This window comes from Phasianus colchicus, chromosome 9 (genome assembly GCF_987193195.1).
Source record: "Phasianus colchicus chromosome 9, bPhaCol1.hap1.1, whole genome shotgun sequence".
Classification (NCBI taxonomy): domain Eukaryota; kingdom Metazoa; phylum Chordata; class Aves; order Galliformes; family Phasianidae; genus Phasianus; species Phasianus colchicus.
In genome coordinates, this window is record NC_143444.1 from 16256979 (window position 1) to 16278305 (window position 21327).

General features: G+C 38.2%; 1 protein-coding gene across 3 annotated transcripts in view; it reads left to right on the forward strand.

The window, feature by feature from the left end:
• Positions 1–21327, forward strand: part of ARHGAP29 (Rho GTPase activating protein 29) — a 74701-nt gene that overhangs the window by 40890 nt on the left and 12484 nt on the right. For all 3 annotated transcript variants that reach the window (XM_090146325.1, XM_031614869.2, XM_090146326.1), the window contains 6 exons: positions 6834–6977; positions 16165–16261; positions 16596–16668; positions 20291–20351; positions 20819–20956; positions 21236–21300. In XM_090146325.1, coding sequence (XP_090002451.1) covers positions 6834–6977; positions 16165–16261; positions 16596–16668; positions 20291–20351; positions 20819–20956; positions 21236–21300 — 578 coding nt within the window. The remainder of the gene's footprint in view (positions 1–6833; positions 6978–16164; positions 16262–16595; positions 16669–20290; positions 20352–20818; positions 20957–21235; positions 21301–21327) is intronic.

The following is a 21327-nucleotide window of genomic DNA, read 5'->3' on the forward strand; positions in this document are numbered from 1 at the left end:
ACCTCAGTCCAGTTGATAACTGACCAGCACTCTGTACCATGTGGCAATACATTTTCTGCTACTGGAAAACCCAAAGATGGGTTGTCTGTTTGCAATTCCTGGCCTGTTTCTTTGTGTTGAAGTGTTAGGTAGTTAGTTTCTAATAAAGCATTATAAACGAGACTGAGATGTAATGACTTTACTAGTGCCATTGGCAGCTTCTAGCCCTGTTAGAGATTTTAATAATACAAAAAATTGTTCTGGAACTTCTTTGAGTTTGCTTTTCAATTATTTGAAGTATTTTATTCTTCCATATCTGCAGCATGTTTGTACAACCAAGTGAGGGAATAAATGATAACTAAGGTTACTGTTAATCTTCTCCTAAACTGTGACTTCCAACAATAAAATATCTACCGAATAAATAAGATTTGTTTTGTACAATCAATGGAAGTCATATTTAGCCCATACATATACTGCTTTATAAAAGCTTCCCTGAGACTGGGCCAAAAAGCACTGATGAAGGTTAGCCACGTGTATGATCAAACCATGGTATGAAACACTCTTAAACTATGTGTTTTAATTTAGTTCTTATGGGGCTCTGATAGTGACTTCTGTCAGATGAGACAAATAGGGCAGACTGTCAGTTATGTTAGTGGGGCTAAGGTGGTGGATGAAGGTCAAGGATAAAATAACAGGTAAATCTGAGACTGTCTCCCCAAGTGAATGGATTTGGTGGCTTCCACAGAGTTAACTGCAGTGTGATTGTTTTGCTTACTCTGTGATGCTCATTATCATCACAGAGTCAAAGTCACATCATTATTTGGATCTGGTTCAGAACTGAGTGCTGTCAGTTTCGTAGCCCACAGTATGGGTGTCAGTGAAGCTCTAATTTAAAGTTGTTATCTTTGGCTTAGCTTCATTTCAGTGCTGATTTTTTTTTTTTCAACCTTGGTAACATAACGACTGATACTATTTAATCTTCCTCGGAAGCATAATGGAAACAGAATGTAATATACCTTGATCATTGATGCCAAAAATGAGATTGGTAATTTTAGCCAAGGTTCTGTGCTCGCAGATTGAAATGTTGATTACTCAAGCTGATTCCATCCGAATCTTTCTAAGATCAAAAGAGACGAGGAGCTGACTTTTCACATCCTATAAGATGAAACTTTAACAAGTTCTAGATCCAGGTATTTGTATATTGGAGAAGTTGTTTCCTACTTCGCATAATTATTTTCACCATCCTGGAATGCTATTCTGTCTGGCTTTTTCACCTTCTCTTGAAGGAGAGAAGATGCAGAGTGTAACTGGCTTCCTATAGAGCATGGACTGTAGATATTGGATGGTGGGGGATAACTTTGCTGGCATTATGAAGGGGAAGAAGTTCACAAAATCATAGAATCACAAGGTTGGAAACGACCTATAAGATCATCCAGTCCAACTGTCTATAGTTATAAGTCTTATAGTCTGTAAGTTATAAGCAGAATGGTGTGTGCATCTCCTATGTGGGTCTAAATAGCTATGTAGAGTATATATGATGACTGTGCAGGAGGAAAAATATTGTTAGTCCATATTTCAGCTTTTCTTGGCAAAAATTTGTTGAAATAAACAGCTTCAGAAATGTTTGGACTAACAATGAGTTGGGACAGACAAAGGAATACCAGCCAACTGACACAGCAGAGCTTTTCCTGACTGCATGTGTTGTAATCAGCCCTGGCTTGGCAGAGGGGGTGGCTGGCACTGACAAGCTTGATGAGCAAACTTTTGTTTTGTTCTGGATGAACAGAATCCTTAGCTGTAAGGCCATTATTGCTTGCTAGCATGTTTGTTTGGTTTTGTGTTTTTTTTTTGTATTGTTTTTAAAGGATTTCCCTTTGAGAAATACCTGAAATGAAAGAAAAAAGGTAGTTTGCAATTTTTTTTTTTACACCAAAAATAGATGTTTCAGTCACCACATCGTATTGACCGCTGCATTGAGCAGTGAGATGCTGATGATAGGCCAATGTGCCACTGAGAAGGAAGCCTGCCAGCTTTAGTGAGTCAGCTGCTTTGCTGTATTGTTCTTGTGCATCTTTTTTTTTTTTTTTCCCTGCAGGTGAAGAGTTAAGATCTTGATGTAAATTTTAAACATTTTTTTTTGTCGTCTTTATTTGCTTCTCTTACATAGCATGCTTTCCTTCTGGTTGTCTTTACATTTTTGAGTAAGCTTGTTTTCTGCTGAAGTAAATGATGGTTTAAACCTTGATGAAAGAAGGATTGTAGACAAACTATTAAGCTCTTTCAAGCCCTTTTTTCTATTCTTTTTTCCCCCTCCCCACTTTCAGGAGCTATTTTCTTCCAAGGGAGAGAGGGCTGGCTGATTCTTTCTGCAGGCCAAGAGGCTCATAACTGAAGCAAGCATCTGGACCTGTGTGTCCTCTTGTGCTGAGGAACCACTGGGGAAGTCACATTCCTGTGGTCCAGAGCACGATTAGCCTTCCACAGTGCTGCAATCTTTGTTACTAAGCTTGAGAACCACAGCTAAATATTTTAAATTTGATATAGCATCAATTGTAGAGGAATTTCCTGCTTGACTGCATGTAGATAAATGAACTCATGCAGTGCGACAGGAGGGAACAAAAGAAAAACTGAAAGTAAATACTGATTTATTTATTTACTATGACTGCTTAAGTCAGAGTGCACTGCTGCAGGAGCCTGTTGGAGACTCCTTTCCTCATGCATTCTTCCCACTGAACTGTTTTGCTCCAGGGTTTGTTTGGTCTCTTAGCCCTATTGAAACTGTTTCTATTAAGCTGGTATATTTAGATTCTGCTAGTACCTGAAGCTTATAAATCTGCCACAAACAGGAAATCCCTCTGTTAGCATCTGTTTGGTCAGTGTCAGCTCCTGAATGTGGGATCACTGTAGCTCCTGATGGGTTCTGCCCTCCCTGCTTGTGTTGCAGTCCTTTTGTCTTTGGGAGGTAGAGGAACAGTGTTTGAGATGCTTTGTAAACAAATAGTGATGGAATACAAAGCAATCTCAGCTGGGTGTAGCCAGAATTCTGCTTTTGAGAGTAAATAACTAACCTCATACTTGAATGCATTATTTTAGTGATAGTGTTCTCTGGGACATCTAATTCAAGACAGCAGCTGTTTTTCAACATGCATTTTCATTTGAAACTGAGTGCTTCCATTTCAGTGTGTGTCCTTTATGGTATTTTTTTCTCTCTACCTTCTCTCTCCCCCACTTTTTTGGCTGTGGTTTTCCCCCAACTCTACTTGTTTGACAGGGTAATATCAAATGTTAACACTAAGAAACTTCATCCTGATATCAGATATATTTTAACTAGTCTGCCGTATGACTTTTTTTCTGTAAGGAACCTTGAGAGTCTGTTCTTATCCTGTAATGACAAGCCTGTATTTATGCATTGTACTGAATTCTGCAGAACTGCTTGTTCAGTTTCTCATATGCCCATGATGCGTTCCTTCCCGAGGGTAGACTGGAAGCAGCAAACTGTAGGTTGGCTCAGCTGCATTCTAACCTTATTTCCCCCGTCCCATACTTGTTAGGGAACAAGAAGTCTGCCCACCATGTCACCAAGAGGATCTGGTTACGGGATACATGTGTGGGTATTCCAGATCCCATCATCAGGAACTGTTTTCTCTCCATCCACAAGTGGGCACACACCCATCAGAAGACAAAGGTGCCTCCATCTTGGCTGCAAAAGAGATTTGGTTCTGGTTGGGTAGTGTACTAGTACAGACGGTCTCTGCAGCTGACCTTATGCTCCTCAGGCAAGGACTGTGTGCCTTCTAACTAAATAGAGACAGGTAATTGGGGAGGATTGTGGTATATAGCTCCAAATGCCTCCAAATTAGCCTTTCTTTCACAGTCCTGCCAATCTAAATTATTAATCACTGAGGAGGGGTTCTGGAAGGTTTGTCTGTATCCAGAGATTTGAAAGAAGAGATGAGATGCTAACTATAGAGACAACTTAAGTCACTGTACTTGTTTCTTAACTAACTAAATGAAATTGCCTATCTTTATCCAATATCCACTTACCTAAAAATAGCACATTACTAGAATTTTCAGGTATGTTTTTTGTGTTGTAGGATCCTGTTGTGGTTTCTAGGCACCAGTACAGTTCTGCTATCTTTTCTCTTTTTTCATTACCTTTGGCTGGAGTTACTCAATACTCCAGACAGCATTTATTGTTGCTTTGATGGGACTACAATTGAACCTTTGATGGATTAAAGACCAAAGAGACCATTTTATAATTATCTGTAATGGTCATGGAAGTTCTCCAAGTATTTGAAGGTGACAGTGGCAGTGCTGGTTCAGACTGTGTTTAAAGCTGTGTTTAACTCAGTGTCCGAGCTCCAACCACTGCCAAAAGTGAATAGCTAGAGAAAAGTATATTAAAAAAAAAAAAAAAAACCACAAAAAACCAACAAAACAAAGTTGGACATACATAATACTTCTGTCATCTTCTGAATGCTTTCTTCATAGGGAAGTTCTTGAGCTGGTGCAGGTTATGTTGTTTCTGTACAATGCTTGGTAGTTCAGCAAAGGGAGAAGAAGAGTAAAATGAGATTGCAGACATAGGTTCAGAAGAAACCTATTGACGAATTTGAAGACAACAGGTCTGTAAGCAATTACTGAAGTGTCCAGGAAATGTGGTGCAATAGCTGTGGGTGCAGGGGATCTGAGGCAGCTGTACTCCAGAAAGCAGCCAGTCTTGGCTAGTCTCCTGAGCCGCATCACCCGCTGCTTCATTGGGCACGGGCTCATTGGACCCTGGCATGATCCAGTAGAGCATAGCTCACTTGTAACCTGAGGGGGCACTCAGAAGAGCTTGTCTAGTCTGTCCTTGTTTCCATGCAACTTTCTATCAATGTTGTGTTTTTATGAGAAGTTGCATAGGTGTCTCATGTGAAGAATCACCTTGTCGTTGTTGTTGTTCTGAATGTAGCATTTACTCCATTTAATTAACTGAAGTGTTTATTTTTAACTGACAGGTGGTAAGGAGTTGAATTTACCTACTGTTTTCACACCTTTCTTGATTTTATTTATTTTTGCAGACCTCTTGCAGACCCCCTATCTCTTTTCCAAAGTCTTAGCATCTGCTTCTGTGGCTTGCAGCGGGAAGTTTACAGCCTGGTTTTCTGCATTAAATTTCAAACCTTGAGCCTTTGCATCAGTGTGTGTTTGTTGTAAACTACCTCTACCTGTTATGTGTATGTACGGATTTCTAGCCGCATTTAGTGCCAGCCTCTTGACAATTTTTGCTGTTGTCGTGTTTGTATTGTCAGCCAAGAATTATGGAACGTGTACTTGTAAATAAAGATTAAAGCTACTACTGTGTTTAATGAATTACACAGAGCTTTCTTAAACTATGGTTATATAAGATGGGTTTTTCTAGACTTCTGTATATCCTGTTAAGGATATGGAACTTCCTACTCTTGTCCAGCAGGAAAAAGCACACAAAGTGCCAGTGAATGGTAGATAATATTTTTGCCTTAGTCCACTTCCTGAGTCAAGGTTCTTTCTTTGACAATGTGTAAGCTATCCCAAGTTGAAAAAAAATCTTCTTATATTTGACATTCAGGGAGATAAAACCTGGAGCACAATAGTCTTTATGGGACTTGCTTTTGGGAACTTTTGTACTGGATATAATGCTGTATTATTTCTTTGTAGTCTTCCCACCTACACACATGACAGTAGTGACACACCATACTGACATGTCGTGTTGTACTTCACTGATTCTTTAGAGAGAAATAGGTACTTTTCATCCAAAAGTAATGTCTTAGTCTGAATAAAATGACTCAAAATTGAAACTGAAATCTGAAAACACTGGATCTATTGGCACTATACTAAATTGTCTGTATTGACTTATTTGTTATAATGCCCACAGACAACACAGAAATGCCATTCCTTTTTCTCTATGGGGAAGTGAGTCAGCTTGTACTAGATCCTCTTTTTCTTTTTCATAAGCTAGAGTTTGAAAGCTTTTTACCACAACTTGCAACACAGCACTCTGATGCATGTGAAACTTAAACTATGTGCACCAACACCTCTTCTGCAGCAGAAAGGAAGAGTTTGTGGCTTAACCTGTGCAATGTATGCAGCAAGAATTCTTTTTTTTTTTTTTTTGAGAGGGGTAGGAGCTTGGAGGCACAAAGCAAGAGAAATATGGTGTAGAAAAGCATGGATGTAGCACTGTATGAGTGCTTACATGAAAATTTTTCTAGTTTAGACCTAATTCAACAGAATTATTTAGGTGTTAAGGTGTTTTTTGTTTGTTTTTAATCTGGATTAACATGTTTAAAGAAAGACCTTTGGAGATCTAGGCATATATAGTAAAAATGCATAAAATTTAATTGACATGAGCTAAATGCAAAAAAAAAAAAAAACCAGCACCTACCAAAAATCTTTAATTCTATGAATATGCTGAGGTGGCACTGAATTTTGTATCAAGTTAGGAAAGATCTAACATGCAATCCAAATCTACTTTTGGATCTACTTGTCTGAATCTATGTATTTATTGAAGTGATGATTAACAAAAATGACATAAAATGGTTTAATCAAAAACCTGACAGTATTGGTGTATAATCCCTAAGGTTGTGGAGTTTATTTTTTATTTTTAAGTTATTCTTGCTTGTCTTATTTGGAAAAATGACTTCTTGCCATGATGCATGTCATGTACATGTCAACTGTTGGCAGATGCTAGTATCATTTTTTTTTTTAAATTTTCTTGTTCTAAGCAGGCCCAGCTTCTACGTGCCCTATTTTGTTGTGCTGAATACTAGCAAAGTGGTTTTTAATGTCATTGATTTGCTGTTTTTAATGTAGTTTCTTCTTTATTTCTTCAGAAAACCAAGATGGACTGCATCAAGTAGTACATGAACGCTTGGGAGAGTTGCTGCGTGTTTTAAAAGCAGTGATAAACAAACATCAGACTCTAAACTCAGTTGATATTCTTAGCGCTGCAGGAACAGTTATTGCAAAAGTAAAAGGTAAGGAAATTTTTATTTTCAATCTTGGGAAAATTTTAGTGAGTCACTTGACTAGCTGTGGTTTGAAGTTGTGGGAGGAGATTCCATTTATACAGGAAAAGTAATAGTGCAATAGTGCAACATACCTTTTCAAAGTGAGATTTAATATTGAAAAGTTTACGTTGCTGTAACAAAATCCTGTTTATAAGAAGCTAGCTGAAAAAGCACTGAATTCTATAAACACAAGCTTTTGATCTAGATCTTTACCTGTCTATCTTAGGATAATATTATAGAAATACAAACATTGGGTTTATCCACTTAGAGATTGTCTTTTTTTTTGTCTTTGCTTAGTTCTGTGAATTTGTAGGGATGCTGTTAGATTTATATAAAGTGAAGAAATATTCAAGTGAGCAATCAAAATCTGAGTAGTCTTAATGCTTTTTTATAGATTCCTTCAAATAGATCATAAGCATGGTTAAGGTATAAACAAAAAAGGGCTTGGAGGCATATATGCAAGTATTTTCTGTTGCTGGCCTTTATTGCTGCAGGTCTTTGTATGTCAGACAAATACAAATGATGAAACACATAGTTGTTCCAGCCCAATAAATCATAGCTGTTTCTTTTTTAGTGTAGCCTTTGACTGCAGTTCTTGCTTTTCTGGAGTAAGGCCAGTATATTTCTGTGGCACAAATGGTTTCTTCCATGTGGCTTGGGTAATGCTTTGAGAAGGGTTAAATGTACACACTTTTTTCCTGTCTTAAATCATGTGGACTAGCCTTTGTACAAGAAACCTAGTTTAGGTTTTCTCCTTGTTCTAGGTTTCTTCATTTCCCAGTTGCTGTAGCTGATTCAGTGAACGCTACTCTACAGCCACCTTAGACAAACTGTTTTCAAGCTTAACTTCTGTGTCTTCCACTACTCTAATTTCATTGAACACAGGGAATGTTCAGCTGTTCTTTATTATTCTGGGAAACTTTGAGGAGAACTGACTCAAGGGGGAATGGTTTTAAGCTCAAGGAGGGAAAATTTAGATTGGATGTCAGGGGGAAGTTCTTCACAGGAAGAGTGGTGAGATGCTGGAACAGGCTGCCCAGAGAGGTTGTGGATGCTCCATCCCTGGAGGTATTCAGGGCCAGGTTGGATGGGGCCCTGGGCAGCCTGGTCTTGTACCAGTTCTGGAGGTTGGTGGCCCTGCCTGTGGCACAGGGATTAGAACTTGATGATCCTTAGAGTCCTTTCCAGCCTAAGCCATTCTATAATTCTATGGTACACGTATATCAACTTTTGCACTGATATTGATCCTTCCTGGACTACTTGCTCTGCCAAATTGTTACTGATATGCAGTGCCCCAAACTGATCGCTGCCTATGCTGCTCATGATTACTGTTGCTGAATAAAGCAGTAGGATTACTTTCCTTGTCTCATGTAGTAATGTTGTTGACAGATCTCAATTATTTTGGCCTTCTTTTTAATAATATCACTTTTTTTTGTCAATTTTTGTATTTAAGTCTGTTTTTAGCACTAGGCTACTTTCTGTAGTTCTACAGAACCATTTGTCAAGATCTTAAGTATTTTTTTCCAATACCCTTTGCCTTCTGAAGTGGAGAATTAATATTCTGAATTACATAATTTTGAGTTCTGGATGTAAGATGTTTTGAATTCTAATCAATTTCTTCAGCGTATTTGCAGCCTTCTGAACCTGGCATTGTTCATTTCTTCTCTCATCCTTGCGCACTCTGTTCCATCACTGAATTTCAATAGCATTGGTCCTTGCTTAGATGTATTGGTGTTCTTTGTGCATCTATTTCTTCCTGGTTTGATGAATGGCTGCCCTGAATAGTTATTTTATGATTCAATCTTTTCTCTGGATAATGAGTTGAAAAAATAACTTCTGCTAAGCTGCTTTTTGGCAACGCAGATACTTAAAAACACTTCTTCTCATGCTGATAAAGTTCTACACTTCAAATAAAGAAATAGCTACAAACATTTATTTTGTGTTATTGAGTTCACTTACTGTTAATATGTTGAGTTTGTCAGGAGCTTAAGTCATGGAGGACTGCATGATTTCCTAGGTGGAAAGAAAAACTACTGTTTGAAAAACAAGGGGGCGTGGTTTTAAACTGAGATAGACAAGGTTTAGGTTAGATATTAGGAGGAAATTTTTCACAGAGAGGGTTGTGACACAGTGGAACAGGTTGCCCAAGGAGGTTGTGGATGCCCCATCCCTGGAGGCATTCAGGGCCAGGATCTAGCTCACTTGGGCTTTCTTAAATATGATATCTTGTATGATGACAAACCTCATGGTCATGAGGAGATGTTTCTGCTACAGTTGGTCTTTGTCATTGAGCTGGAATTGAGTGCAAGTTTTGACTTGTTTTCCCCTTGTTTATATTACTACTTTGAATAATTTTTCATAGGCAGTGATTTGACGCTGAAAATCTAATTTTGAGATACCTCCTAAGTGATTGTATGGTGCACAGTGCTAATCTGACATAAATGTGTTCTTTCACTTAAGATAAATAAATAGGTATATGGTGTTATCTGATGAAATAATACACTGTGGTATGAAATTACTATTAGTAGAATTCGAAGTAGTTTCTCATGGAGTTATTCATCTGTTTTATAAGCAGTGTACATTCAATTGGCCTCAAATTTAGAGGCTGACTTAAATGGTCTGATTATTCTTTGGCTAAAGCAGACATAAACTTACTCTGTGGTGAATTCTTCTGATTCAGTGCTGTGTGACCGTGCACTGTGGAATTCCTGAGTTAATTGTCAAGGAAACAGCTTCAGGGGAAACTGAAGTCCATGGTTTCAGTCAGTCCTGCCTCTGTATTTGTAGCCTTTGATAGAGATTGTATTTTTATATATATTATATATACATATATATATAAAATATATATATATCCTCACATCTAGTGGTAGAAATGGAGAGTTACATGCCTTCAGCTCTATCAGTTACTTCAGTCTTCTCTCAGAACAGCAAAACTTGCTGTATGAAAAAGGACTGCCTCCCTCATAGCATCATCTGTGGCAAGTAAATGTAAGTTTGTCTTCAGTACCTGCTTGGTTTTTGCAGCTGGTTTTTGTGAGTATTGTATTACTCCATTTTTGTATTCAAAACGAGGTAAGCTATTGCTGGAACTGAGGAAGTAAAATACAGCATGTTGTGGTGAATAGTGATTGTATCAGACCTCGCGTTTGCTTACAGTGGCCTGTCAGTAACACACAAGTTCACAGGTTTTTCGGCTATGGTTATTTCACTAGAAGTAATGTTCCTTTTGAATAAACAGGAAGTTACAAGAATGTGAGACTCAGTTGGTTAGAAGTAGTATCCTTTTTCCTGTGTCTTCTCAGGCTGTGTTAATGTGATGTTATGAAAAAAGTTCATCTGGATAATCTGCTTCTTGTTACTGGAGGACAGAACTATAAAAAGATGTGGAAGCACTCCGGAGTCAGATTTATGACTAGGAAGTTTAACCTGCAGTGGAAAATCTCTGATGTTTATTTAGGGGACTATGAAATAGTGATGGCCTGGAATTTACACAGATTTTTTTCCCTCTCAAAAATAGGAACATGACTGTTTTAGATTCTAGAAACTTGTCTGAGAACCTCTGCAGAATGTCAGGTTTTCAAATCTAGTTTGTATTTGGAGCTTCATTTGGGGTCAGCTGATGATTTTAGCAAGTAACTGCCTTCGCTCTGAATGAGTACCTTTAGAAACAGTGACTGTGAGAAGACTTGAGGATCTGGCTTGTGATGCATTCTCTTAAGTCTGACAAGTTGCACTATGATCTAGATGTAGTGTCCTGTGCAGATACCACCCCCTTTAAACTATTGCAAGTGGGAATGTTTCGAGTATTAGTAAAAATTAGAGTACTTGTGCCTCCTCATTCGAAGCTGTCTCATTCACGTCTCAGGTGCTCCACTGGGAATGGCGTGAATGTGCTGGAGTTGCAGGATTCTGCTTTGATTCATTATGTTTGCAGTTCTGTTCTTTTGCTGTCTAATGCTTTTTCTTTTAGATTGAAGGAAAAACTAGCTATAGCTTGTTACCTTAATCTTGATACAGAGATTGAAGTTTGGCAGAACAAGTAATGTTAGATATGACTATTTTAAAGTGAGCTTGTAGGAAAATATGGAGGGAGAAAAGGCCACTTGATTTCTCTGACTATACCTTTAATTGAATATAATAATAGAGTTGGATGGGACTTGCAAAGATAAGTCCAACTGCCTGATCACTTCAAGGCTAATAAAAAGTTAATGCATGTTATTGAGAGCATTATACAAATGCTTCTTGAATACTGGCAGGCATGGGGCAGCCCATCAGCCACTCTCTAGGAAGCTTGTTCCAGTTAGTAGCATTTTCCAGTTCAGTATTGTCAGCGAACTTGCTAAGGACACATTCAACTGCTGTATCCAGGCTATTGATTAAAAACATTGAACAGAACTAGCCTGTTGAACAAGAATTGAGCCATGGGGAACTCAGCCAGAGACCTGCCAGCAGCCAGAGATAGCCCTGTTCATTACAACCCTTTGAGCTCTGCCTGATCTCCCAGCATAGCTTGTGCCTGTTCATCTCTGGTTTGGACAATTTGTCTGGAAGGCTACTGTGAGGGATTATATCAAAGGCCTTACTAAAATCCAGAAGGATCACGTCCTCTGCCTTCTCTTCATTCACCAAGTAACCTTGCTGTAGTAGAACATCAAATCACTAAGACAGGATTTATCTTTTCTCAGTCCATGTTTACTATGCCTGATAACAGCTTAGTTATTTAAATGCCTTTCAATAGCACCCAGAGTAATCTCTCTAACTTCTCAAGGACAGAGGTTAGGCTAACAAGTCTGTGGTTTCCTGAGTCTTCTCTCGTGCTCTTCTTGTAGAGATTGGTGTAGCACTGGCTGACTTCCAGTCAGCAGGGTGCTCTCTGGGCTCCTAAGACGTGTGGTAAATTGTTGAGATGGGTCCAGCTTTATAATGTCTGCTAACTCTCTCAGTACTGTGGGGTGAATCCTGCCAGGTGCTGTAAACTTTTAGCTAATACAGGCTGGACATGACTTGATTCGCTATGTCTCCCTGCTTGGACTGTACTCCTCATCCATGCTTGCTTGTGTGTTTTCTGAAGAGCGTCTCTTTAAATGCCATCTCAATCTGGAATAACGGAGATGCACTGAAGCTTCTTACTTGGAACCCGTTCAGACTCCTGCTTCTGGAAGTTACTTTCCAGTCTGGCACACAGTCATAGTTATTTTCCCACTTGGTATCCTTAAATAGTTGAGGGCCACAAGCAACACAAAGTGCGTGGTTCTCATGATCACATACTGAATTCAAGGCTGCAGTGTTCTTTTGCTTTAAGTTCCACCTTTTGACTTAGTTGAATCACTAGAATAGAAAAAGATTTCTACTGAGGCTGAAAATTGTACTTAATAGAAATTCCTGCTGATGTTTTTCTTGTATCAGTTCCGCATCTGCTATATATGTACAGTAAGGTGAAATAATTTCAATTTGGTTTATCTGTGGTGTAAATACAAGACAAAATTCATTATGGGGTGAGTAGGAAACGGTTCCTAAAATTTATGTTATAGTGAGCTAGTGGAGAGGTTGCCAGTTCTGGTTGTAAGTACAGGTTGGTGGAATTGTATGACACAGAACCATAGGACTGGGGTGCTTGGACAGCCTGCACCATTGTTGAGATCCCAGGAATCCTATTTTCCTTTTTCCAGTTGGTGTTTTATTGCTCTTTACTCCTGATTTTTATTTATGTGTTTTTAAAGTTGTTTTTAAAGTACAGAATAATAACAAGCATTAAAATACTTGCCATTTTGGAGGACACTTGGTGTTTTTTTTCTGGTTTTGGTTGTTTTTATTTGAGTGGTGTTTGTTTTTGAAACAGTTCTGAAGGGTTCTTGAAAGTGTTTGGGAGTTTAAGGAAAGAAAAACAGGTTGCATAGATGGTCAGATCCAACAAGTCAGCTTATTGGCTTTGTGCTTAAAAGGCAGCTAGTGAAGTATGGATTGAAGTTATATTCCTGTCGGGGGAAGTGGATGGTGGTAGTGGCACCCCATCAGCCTGTCAGATGTGAGAAAACCGACTAGCAGAGAGCAAGTTATGCACTCTGTACTTGAGGTGTCCTGGCTGTGCTCGCCTCTGGCAAGGAAGTGATGCTGCTTGCAGACCTGCACGAGTCTCTGGGGAGGGGGAGGAAGTGAGGGAGCTCTTGCTGACTCTGTGTCCCCTGGATCCTTGGGCTGTGTCATCCTTGGACTAGCAGGGGGACAGGAGGGCACTGTACACTGTGATCACAGAAAGTTCTCTAAGAGTTGTCTCTTAAAGGCTGGCTGCACTTTAGCCTCAGTGCTCAAGAGCATCTTTGCTGAGTCTCCAAAGCTTTGTGAAGGTGTCCTTGGGCACTGTGCCATCTCCTGGGATTGCAGCTTCCTGAAGACCTGTGGTGACTGCTGGTTCTGCAGCCCATTCTGTGATTGATTCAGAAAGCTTTGATGGCGTGAGTTAAAACCCACAAGGTAAAACTCAGAGTATTGGACAGCATTCTGATGAGGATACCTCAGTCTGGACATGATTTTGCTAGTTCTCCAAATACAGATCCACTTTAATGCAGACCAGGTTTGTTTCAGGTACTGGCTTCCAGTTCTTAATGTATTGCTACCCAATAATTTTTCTAAGCTCATCATGTGCCATCTGAAGTCTTACTTTAAAGCGTTGCTATGTTGCATACCCACTTTGAAATGTGTAGAACTATAGATAGATAGTTGTCATTTCCAGACATGGAAGTATTACTATAGTTCATTGTTGTCAGTAGCTATTGTGTGCAGTCAGGATGTCCTGGGGAAAGAGCGTGCTTGGTTTAAAGTTGATGTTAAGTACATCAGCATTCCAGCGGTTATAAGCAAGAAGAAAGCTGTTTGTATTCAATTGAATTGGAGATAGGGCTAATTTTTTGGAGGGGGAGGGGAGATGTGGTGATTCTGAAAAAATTTTCAGTTTTTTAATTTGCTTTGTGGTGGATCCTGAAAAGAAAGAGTTTCTCTGGTAGGCAATATGTATAGCTTAACAAAACGCTTCCTGGAACAGGAAGGCAGAGTGAAACAGGCGACATTTCTTTAGGGAGAGTTTATCTGTATTAATGTCTCATTAGCAAAGTGAAAGAGTTGCTCTTGTCTGAAGATTCTGCAGCTAATGGATATAGGAATGTTGCAGTGGTAAGTGCTCTGACTGTGCAGTTGGTTTTTATCAGTTCCTTTTAATTTTGAAGCAATTTGCATGTCACGCTGGCACTCAAATGATTTTTCCAGTCATTAGTTGCTGTTAATCAATAGATCTCATAATAGCGGTTGCTGCTTACTGACTTGGAATGCGAAGTTGAGGTTTATTAGCAGTGTTATCTCTGAAAAGTCGAGGCTTTGAACTAACCTGATTTTTTTTTTTTAAACCACTGGTATTTACAAAGTTGTCCAGAAATTGTTCTCTGTGGAGCTTTATTTGTCTCTTTTTGAACAGATTTCCAAGGACTTCTGTGTAATCACAAAGTGTAGCAGAGCAGTGAGGAGGTGGGGTAGCATTAATGTAGCAGTGAACTGTGGCTATGAAGACTGTTAACATTTTTGTAATGTGTTTTGTATTGCTGTAGGCTTGTTATAACACATTTTTCCAGATCTGCAAGTAGTTGCGGAAATAGCCCAAAAGACAAATACGTATTTTCTGTAATAACTTTGTACTGAAATGGTTGTTATAAAGTTGTTCAGGCCTGTTGGCATACTGTATAAAAAGAAATGGATTCAATTCTGTTAATTCACTGGTTAAAAACTTTTCCTTTCACAAAGGAAATCTAATGGGGGGGCAGATTGCTGTGCATTCTTTGTTACCCATTAGTGTTTAGGCACCTGGCAGGAAGCTTGAATGCTCTTTAATCTTAAAGTCTATTAATTAAATTTGTTGAGAAAATGTCTGTAGAATGGCCAACGTTTAAAATAAATTTTTCCTACTTCTAGAAGTCGTTACGATCCATCATTTGCACAATCGTACTTGAAATGTACAAAGGATAAATTAATAGTCACAAGTCTTGGAAGTAGGAATGAATAAAACTAAAAGTGATGAAAAGCTTTGTGTGACAATGTAGTATCTCTGAAAAATATGATAATAATTACTGTACTTTAAGTATGCAAATGATGAAGAATATTGTGTTACTTAAATAAAACTAAGCTTTTGAACATAACTCCTAATGTAGAATTTTGTACTGAAGTAAAACAGAATTCCATCTAGAGGACTCTGCTTTTGCTCAAAGGGGCATGCTTGACTTCTGTACAAAAATTCCTGTGGCCAATGATTTAGAAATTGAGTTGGAAGCTAGATAAATACATGATTTTTGTTTTCTGTGTTCTTCCTTCTTCCCTTTGTCTGGCAGTTGTGTTAAAAGAAAGTCTGAATGAATCACTCTTCTCATCTCCATATTATTCCAGTTGGTTATGGAAGCCTGTTACAGGGTTACTTTTAATTGTCTGAATACTGTTCTTGGTCACCAGTTCATTTAGTCTGTACAAAATTTTTCCCTTTCCTATTTAGAAACAGTGATAGCTCTGCCTTCTTTCTTCTCACTTTTAGCAGCCTGAGGGGGTTTTGCCAGATGATGAAGCAGCCATTGAAGTGTTTTGCAAAGGACATTACCTTTTGGTAGCTTTTTGTTTATTGATACTCAAGTCAGAAATCCTGTGTTCTGGGCATGCACAGAACTGCATACAGACTGGGAAGGGGACTTTCGAACTATTGCTCCTGTTCTGAAATTTCTACCCAGAAAAGGAGACAAGAAATTGCTCAAATATTTTGCCTTTTTTTTGCGAGTTGTTCTGTGGTGTTGCTGCTGCTGTGCTTTGATGCTTGATAGCAAATGTTTTTCTCTTCCCCTGATGTTGCCATCGTGTTTTCACAAAAAGCTGCTGCTTAAGTGGGGAGATGCAGGATGTGAGAAAGTAATCTGTTTGCATTGTGGAAATTGTGTTTGTTTCACAAATGCCATCTGGATGGTGTTTGTTTCTTTCCTGTAGCGTTTAAGTTTTTTTCCTGAACAATCTTTAAAAATACATTAAAAATACAATATTGCCTGTTCTGTTACTTTATGTATGAATTTGTTGTCAGGCATGGTGAACTTGCTTGACTCCACCTCTCACCCTTTGGTTTTGATTTTTTCCTTAGCGGTGAACTTCAAAGAAGTTAATGAAGAAAACAAAAGAGAACTTTTCAGTGAAGTATTTTCTTCCATTGAAACGTTGGCATTCACATTTGGAAACGTGTAAGTTGGAATTCAGGAATTTTAAGAGCTCAGTGGAGCTGAATCAAATTAAGATTAAACAACAAAACCTTTTATTTTCTTTTAGACAAATATTATCTGATACATTAACTTATATTAACCTTATCTATAATATTTCTACTGTTCTGCCATGGTGTTAGTATTTCTTCTTTACAAGGAAAGCAGTGATGGTATGAAATCGCAAGGAATTCAAAACTACTTCCAAAAATGTTTTTGCAAAACTTCCAAAGAGTATTAGAGACTATTTGAATTTTTGTTCTCACTGGTCTGAGATTAGGGTAAGTAATGAAGTAACAGTTCTTTGTCTTCCTGGTAGTATTTCAGACTTCCTTATGGGAGATGTAGACAATGGCTCGTCGCTGGGACTTCCTGTATCTCGGAGAAGTCGGGTAGGCTAACCACGTTTCTATTGGAGTGTGAAATCATATCTTTTAAAGGAAACCTTCATTTTCACTGAAATTCTGTGCACTGTATGCCTGGGACATTCTGAGTCCTCTGAATGTTAAAATTAATCCAGTGGGGGGAGATGAAGTCCTCAGAATTTCAGGTACAGAAATGTATTCTAAGTTCCAAATGTTGATGATGATTCAACTGGACTCGCATTGAAATATTAGAATTAACAACCTGCTTGTAAGCATATTTGAGATTTTTAAGAACTAAATAGTTTATGCAGTATACTTAAATGAATGAATGATTTGCATGCAGGAGTAGTTGAATTATATATATCTAATCTAGAAGTTAAACTGGGGTTTGATGACCTCTTTCTGGCTATTAAAGGCGATTATTCCTTACAAAGTAACCTATTGTTCTTCCAGAGCCCAGTCCCTACCATAGTTGTTTCAACAGTTCACTAAGAAAGCTTAAAATAGCAGTGTCAGCTTACAGTTAGTCAAATGAAAACATTAGGGTTTTAAACTGCCTTGTAAACAAACACTCAGAATGCAAGATTTAAAAAAATAAAATGAAATTATATTCAGAATTTTTGCTAATCTAGAATCAGATTTTCAGGTAAATAATTCAAATTACTTTAGAATGAAAGTATATTGAGAATTGGTGCATATGACAAATGAAGCTGTAGAAAGGTGAAAAATCACCTTGTTGTCTTACAAAGATTTTACTGAAAACTACAGAAGACTTACCATTCCTTTGTGCAACTTCATCATAGCAACACAGTGCAGTTTACAGCTGAGAAACAGACATTTACGTTTTCACTGTGCTTGATAACGCATGAGAGAAAGATGGATGATCACAAAATGTCTTCTAGCACTGTAGTTGCTACAAAATTAATCTTTCCTGAGGGCATAGAGAGGAAAGAAGACTACTCAGAAAACTGGTTATGGCAGGCATACAAAGGGGATTAGGCTGCTGATACAAAACATGAGATAAAATAGTATACAAGCCTGCATCTCAAGTAACTTTGTACTTGTTCAAATCGTTTCATTTATAATCAGTTCATCTGAAGAAGGAAGGTGATGAATTTGGTTTCTTTTTAATCTTGTAAAGGCTTTGTAATGCAAAAATGCATACCCAAGGAATAAGATGTTCATGATTCTAAATGTGGAGGTAAGGGAAAATCGAGTGGAATTTAGTATACAGTGAAATCAAGAAGCAATTCGAGTCTAGGTGCTCCAGGAGTCATCAGCTTATATTTAAAGGCCCCATTTTGTAGTGTTGTTTGCTTTTCCTAACATGGAAGGGAACAGTTTTAAGTTTTGGAGCAGGTAGGATAACGTAGTCCAATTTCTGGGAAATCTGTCCTGTTATAACTACGTTGCATTCAGATGAATAAATAAGTATTTAACACGTGAAACATTTCATTTGGATTTGCTATTCAGAGAGCAATTTGGAGGCCAACTAGAAGTTGAATTAAGAGGAGTTAAATGCAGAATATGTAAGTAGCTATATTAACTATGCATTTTTGTAGAGGTATATGGTCAGTAGTTGAACATAGGAACTAGCTGTACTTTTAAAAAATTAGAGCATAGCATTCGGGTAGAATTTAACACGTAAATAGCTTGAGGGTTAATTAAGGAGAAAGATTTTAGTTGCCTGTTCAATTGGGGACCTCCTAACAAGACTGTGTGCCTGAACTGCTGGAAATGAGTGAAGAGTCCTCAAGACTAAAATGATTTTAGTCTTACAGAGTGGGAAGTAATTTTTTAGGACCAGAACTTTTAAGTACCTATTGAGTTGATATATTTTTTTGTTTTATTTTCTTGTTTATTCTTTCCTATCAAGTGTATCTCACTTTAGAAGCTACTTTAAGGCGGTACTGCTTGACACCAAAATAAGAACTGTGGATTGTTCACATTTTCTACATAATGGAATATTGGTGCATTCAAAGCTGTATATCAACAAAATAAAAAATCAGAATTTAGGGATGGATTTCCTACCTATTCTTAAAAATGTTATTCAATTTCACTAAAACTCTACAATTAGACAGCAACTGTTTGAAGTCTTCCACTTCTTTAGGAATTGGGCTGTTCTTTACCCTACTGTTAGATTGAATGTAGTGCAACTAGTGTATACCTTGCGTGTTCAGATATATGAAAAAACTATTTTTGCTGTGAAGCAAACAGTGATTGTCCAGGGACTTTTCTTATTTATGATGAGTTCCTATTTACATTTAAATAGAAAGACAAAAATAAAAAACCCTTCTTGCACCATTGCTACCATTCTCCATTTTAACTTTGTCTGAAAATAAAAAAAAAAAACACCAAAATCTAAAATGGAAGCACACTGTTCTTCTAAAGCTTAAGACTACTTTGCAGATATTTCTTTGTCTTTATCTTCTGCCTGCTCTCTGCTTCTGAGTTTCCCAGAGTAATTCATTCATTTAAAGTGATGCAGGTCTTTAACATACATAAATATTTAAATGCCAGGGGGAGGTTTTCAGTATGTAGACTTCTTCATTCACTTACACTTACTCAGTGGCCTGCTTTATAGCACAGCCCTGATTGCATAAATAAAGGAGTGGCAAAATGTTGCATCTGGACAAAGGTAGGGATAAAATCTTACACTAAGGTAAATTCCATTTGCTTATTATTGGATTAAATTCTTAAGTTGTACTGATTATTAGTGCTTCGTTAGAAAGTGTTACTAGTCAGCTGTCATGCCTACAGTGCACACCTGCAAGTAATTTAGGAAAAATCATAGCTTTATTCCCGTAAGGAAGAAATCCAGGATTCTAAGGGGCTGTAGAATGGTCTGTTACATGTATATTACAATAGGTCTGTGTAAAATGCTTTCAGAAATATAGGTAGGGAATCACAGAATATCCCATGTTGGGAGAGACCCACAAGAATCATCGAGTCCAATTCCTCAATCTACGCACGACCAGACAAAAATCAAACCCTATGTCTGAGAGTGTTGTCCAAATGCTCCTTGAACTCTGACAGTTTTAGAGCTGTGCCCACTGCTCTCTAGTGCAAACCATTTCCCTGACCCCCAGCTGCCCCTCCCCTGACAGAGTTCCATGCCATTTCCTCAGGCCCTGTTGCTGTCACAGAGAGCAGAGCTCAGTCCTCCGCTCCCTGTGAGGAGCTGAAGCTGCTCTGCTCTGGGCTGAGCACTCACAGGGACCTCAGCCATTCCTCTAGAGCCCTTCGTAGCACTCCTTTGGATGTTCTCTAATAGTTCCATGTCCTCCTCATTTTGTGGCACCCAAAGCTGCATGTCCAAAAAAGTCCAATAAAAGCTACTGATCATTTAAATATTAACCCAGTGTGTTAAATCATCTTTTTCATTACAACCTTTCAAGTTGGTTGGTTAAAAGGTATGTCATGATATTCTGCTATTTGTAATGTCTCTGTAACAGCTGTGGGAGCTTAGATGCAAACCTATACTAGATGAGAGGAAATCACAGGAATTTCTTGCTTGATTTGCAACAAAAAAAACATGGGGGAGGGGCAAAGGGCAGGTGATGTCACTGAATTTGTTAACCCATTAGTTCTAGCAAGACCTGTTCTGCTTTTCTTCTCTAATTTGATCTTTTTATTTCTTGTACACCAGTCTTTTGAGAATCTCTCTGTGGAGTCTGGGGGTTCACTGCATGAAAGGGATGATATTCAAGGTAGGTCATTCCTTTAATATTTAATGAAAACAGATACAGAATTGTGTTTATTTTGGTCACTTTGCTTGTAATGCCTTTAATTCCAGAGGACTTCACCATAAAAAAAAAAAATACTATTGCAGAGCTTTTATACTTCTGTGAACAACCACTTGGAGATGTTTTTTTGGGGGGGAGAAATAAAGAAAACAAGACCCAAAGCACTTCTGTATGTCATTGTACAGCCAATGTTTTGTTTGGTCTCTTCCTTAAAGAAAGTTATGCTGACCATGTGACTAGTAAAGATAGAATACTATGACCCTTTAATTTGTTCTAAAACCTCTGTCAGTCTTGTTTAGAGTCAACTGGCATTAAAGAACAACTTGGGATGAGAGCTGCTTAAGTATTCACAGTTGGCTAATACTAGCTTTGCACTCAGTGTGTGGTCATGTCTAAAATTCACTCCTTTGCATTTGATGCTTTATTTTCAGGACATCTTCGAGCAGAGGAGGTGGACAGCATGCTCCTAAGGAATGACAGTGGAATTGAATCAGCTCTGTCGTATGCTAAAGCGTGGTCAAAATATACTAAGGATGTAGTCGCATGGGTAGAAAAAAAGCTTAGCTTGGGTGAGTGGCTCTTTTTGGTATTTAATCAGCTTTGTCATGATGGAATTAAATCTGTTGTCAGGCCCCTGTGCTGCAGACTGTCAATAATGTGATTTCTAAATTAGAAGCTATTCCACTGAAATGGACAGAACTATTATCCATTTCCTATAATTAAAGGCCTGTAGCAAATTGAAGGTGGTCCTAGCCTATCTCTTGGAGGAAGAATGTAAAATGCATTTAGCATGTGGTGTAATCGTTACAGTGAACGGTTAAATGTGTGATTATTTTGTTTTTTAACAGAAGTGGAGTGTGCTAAAAACTTAGCAAAAATGGCTGAAACTGCTAAAGCTGTAGTTGGACCCCAGGTGAGTAGGAGGCTTTTCTCAAAAGAC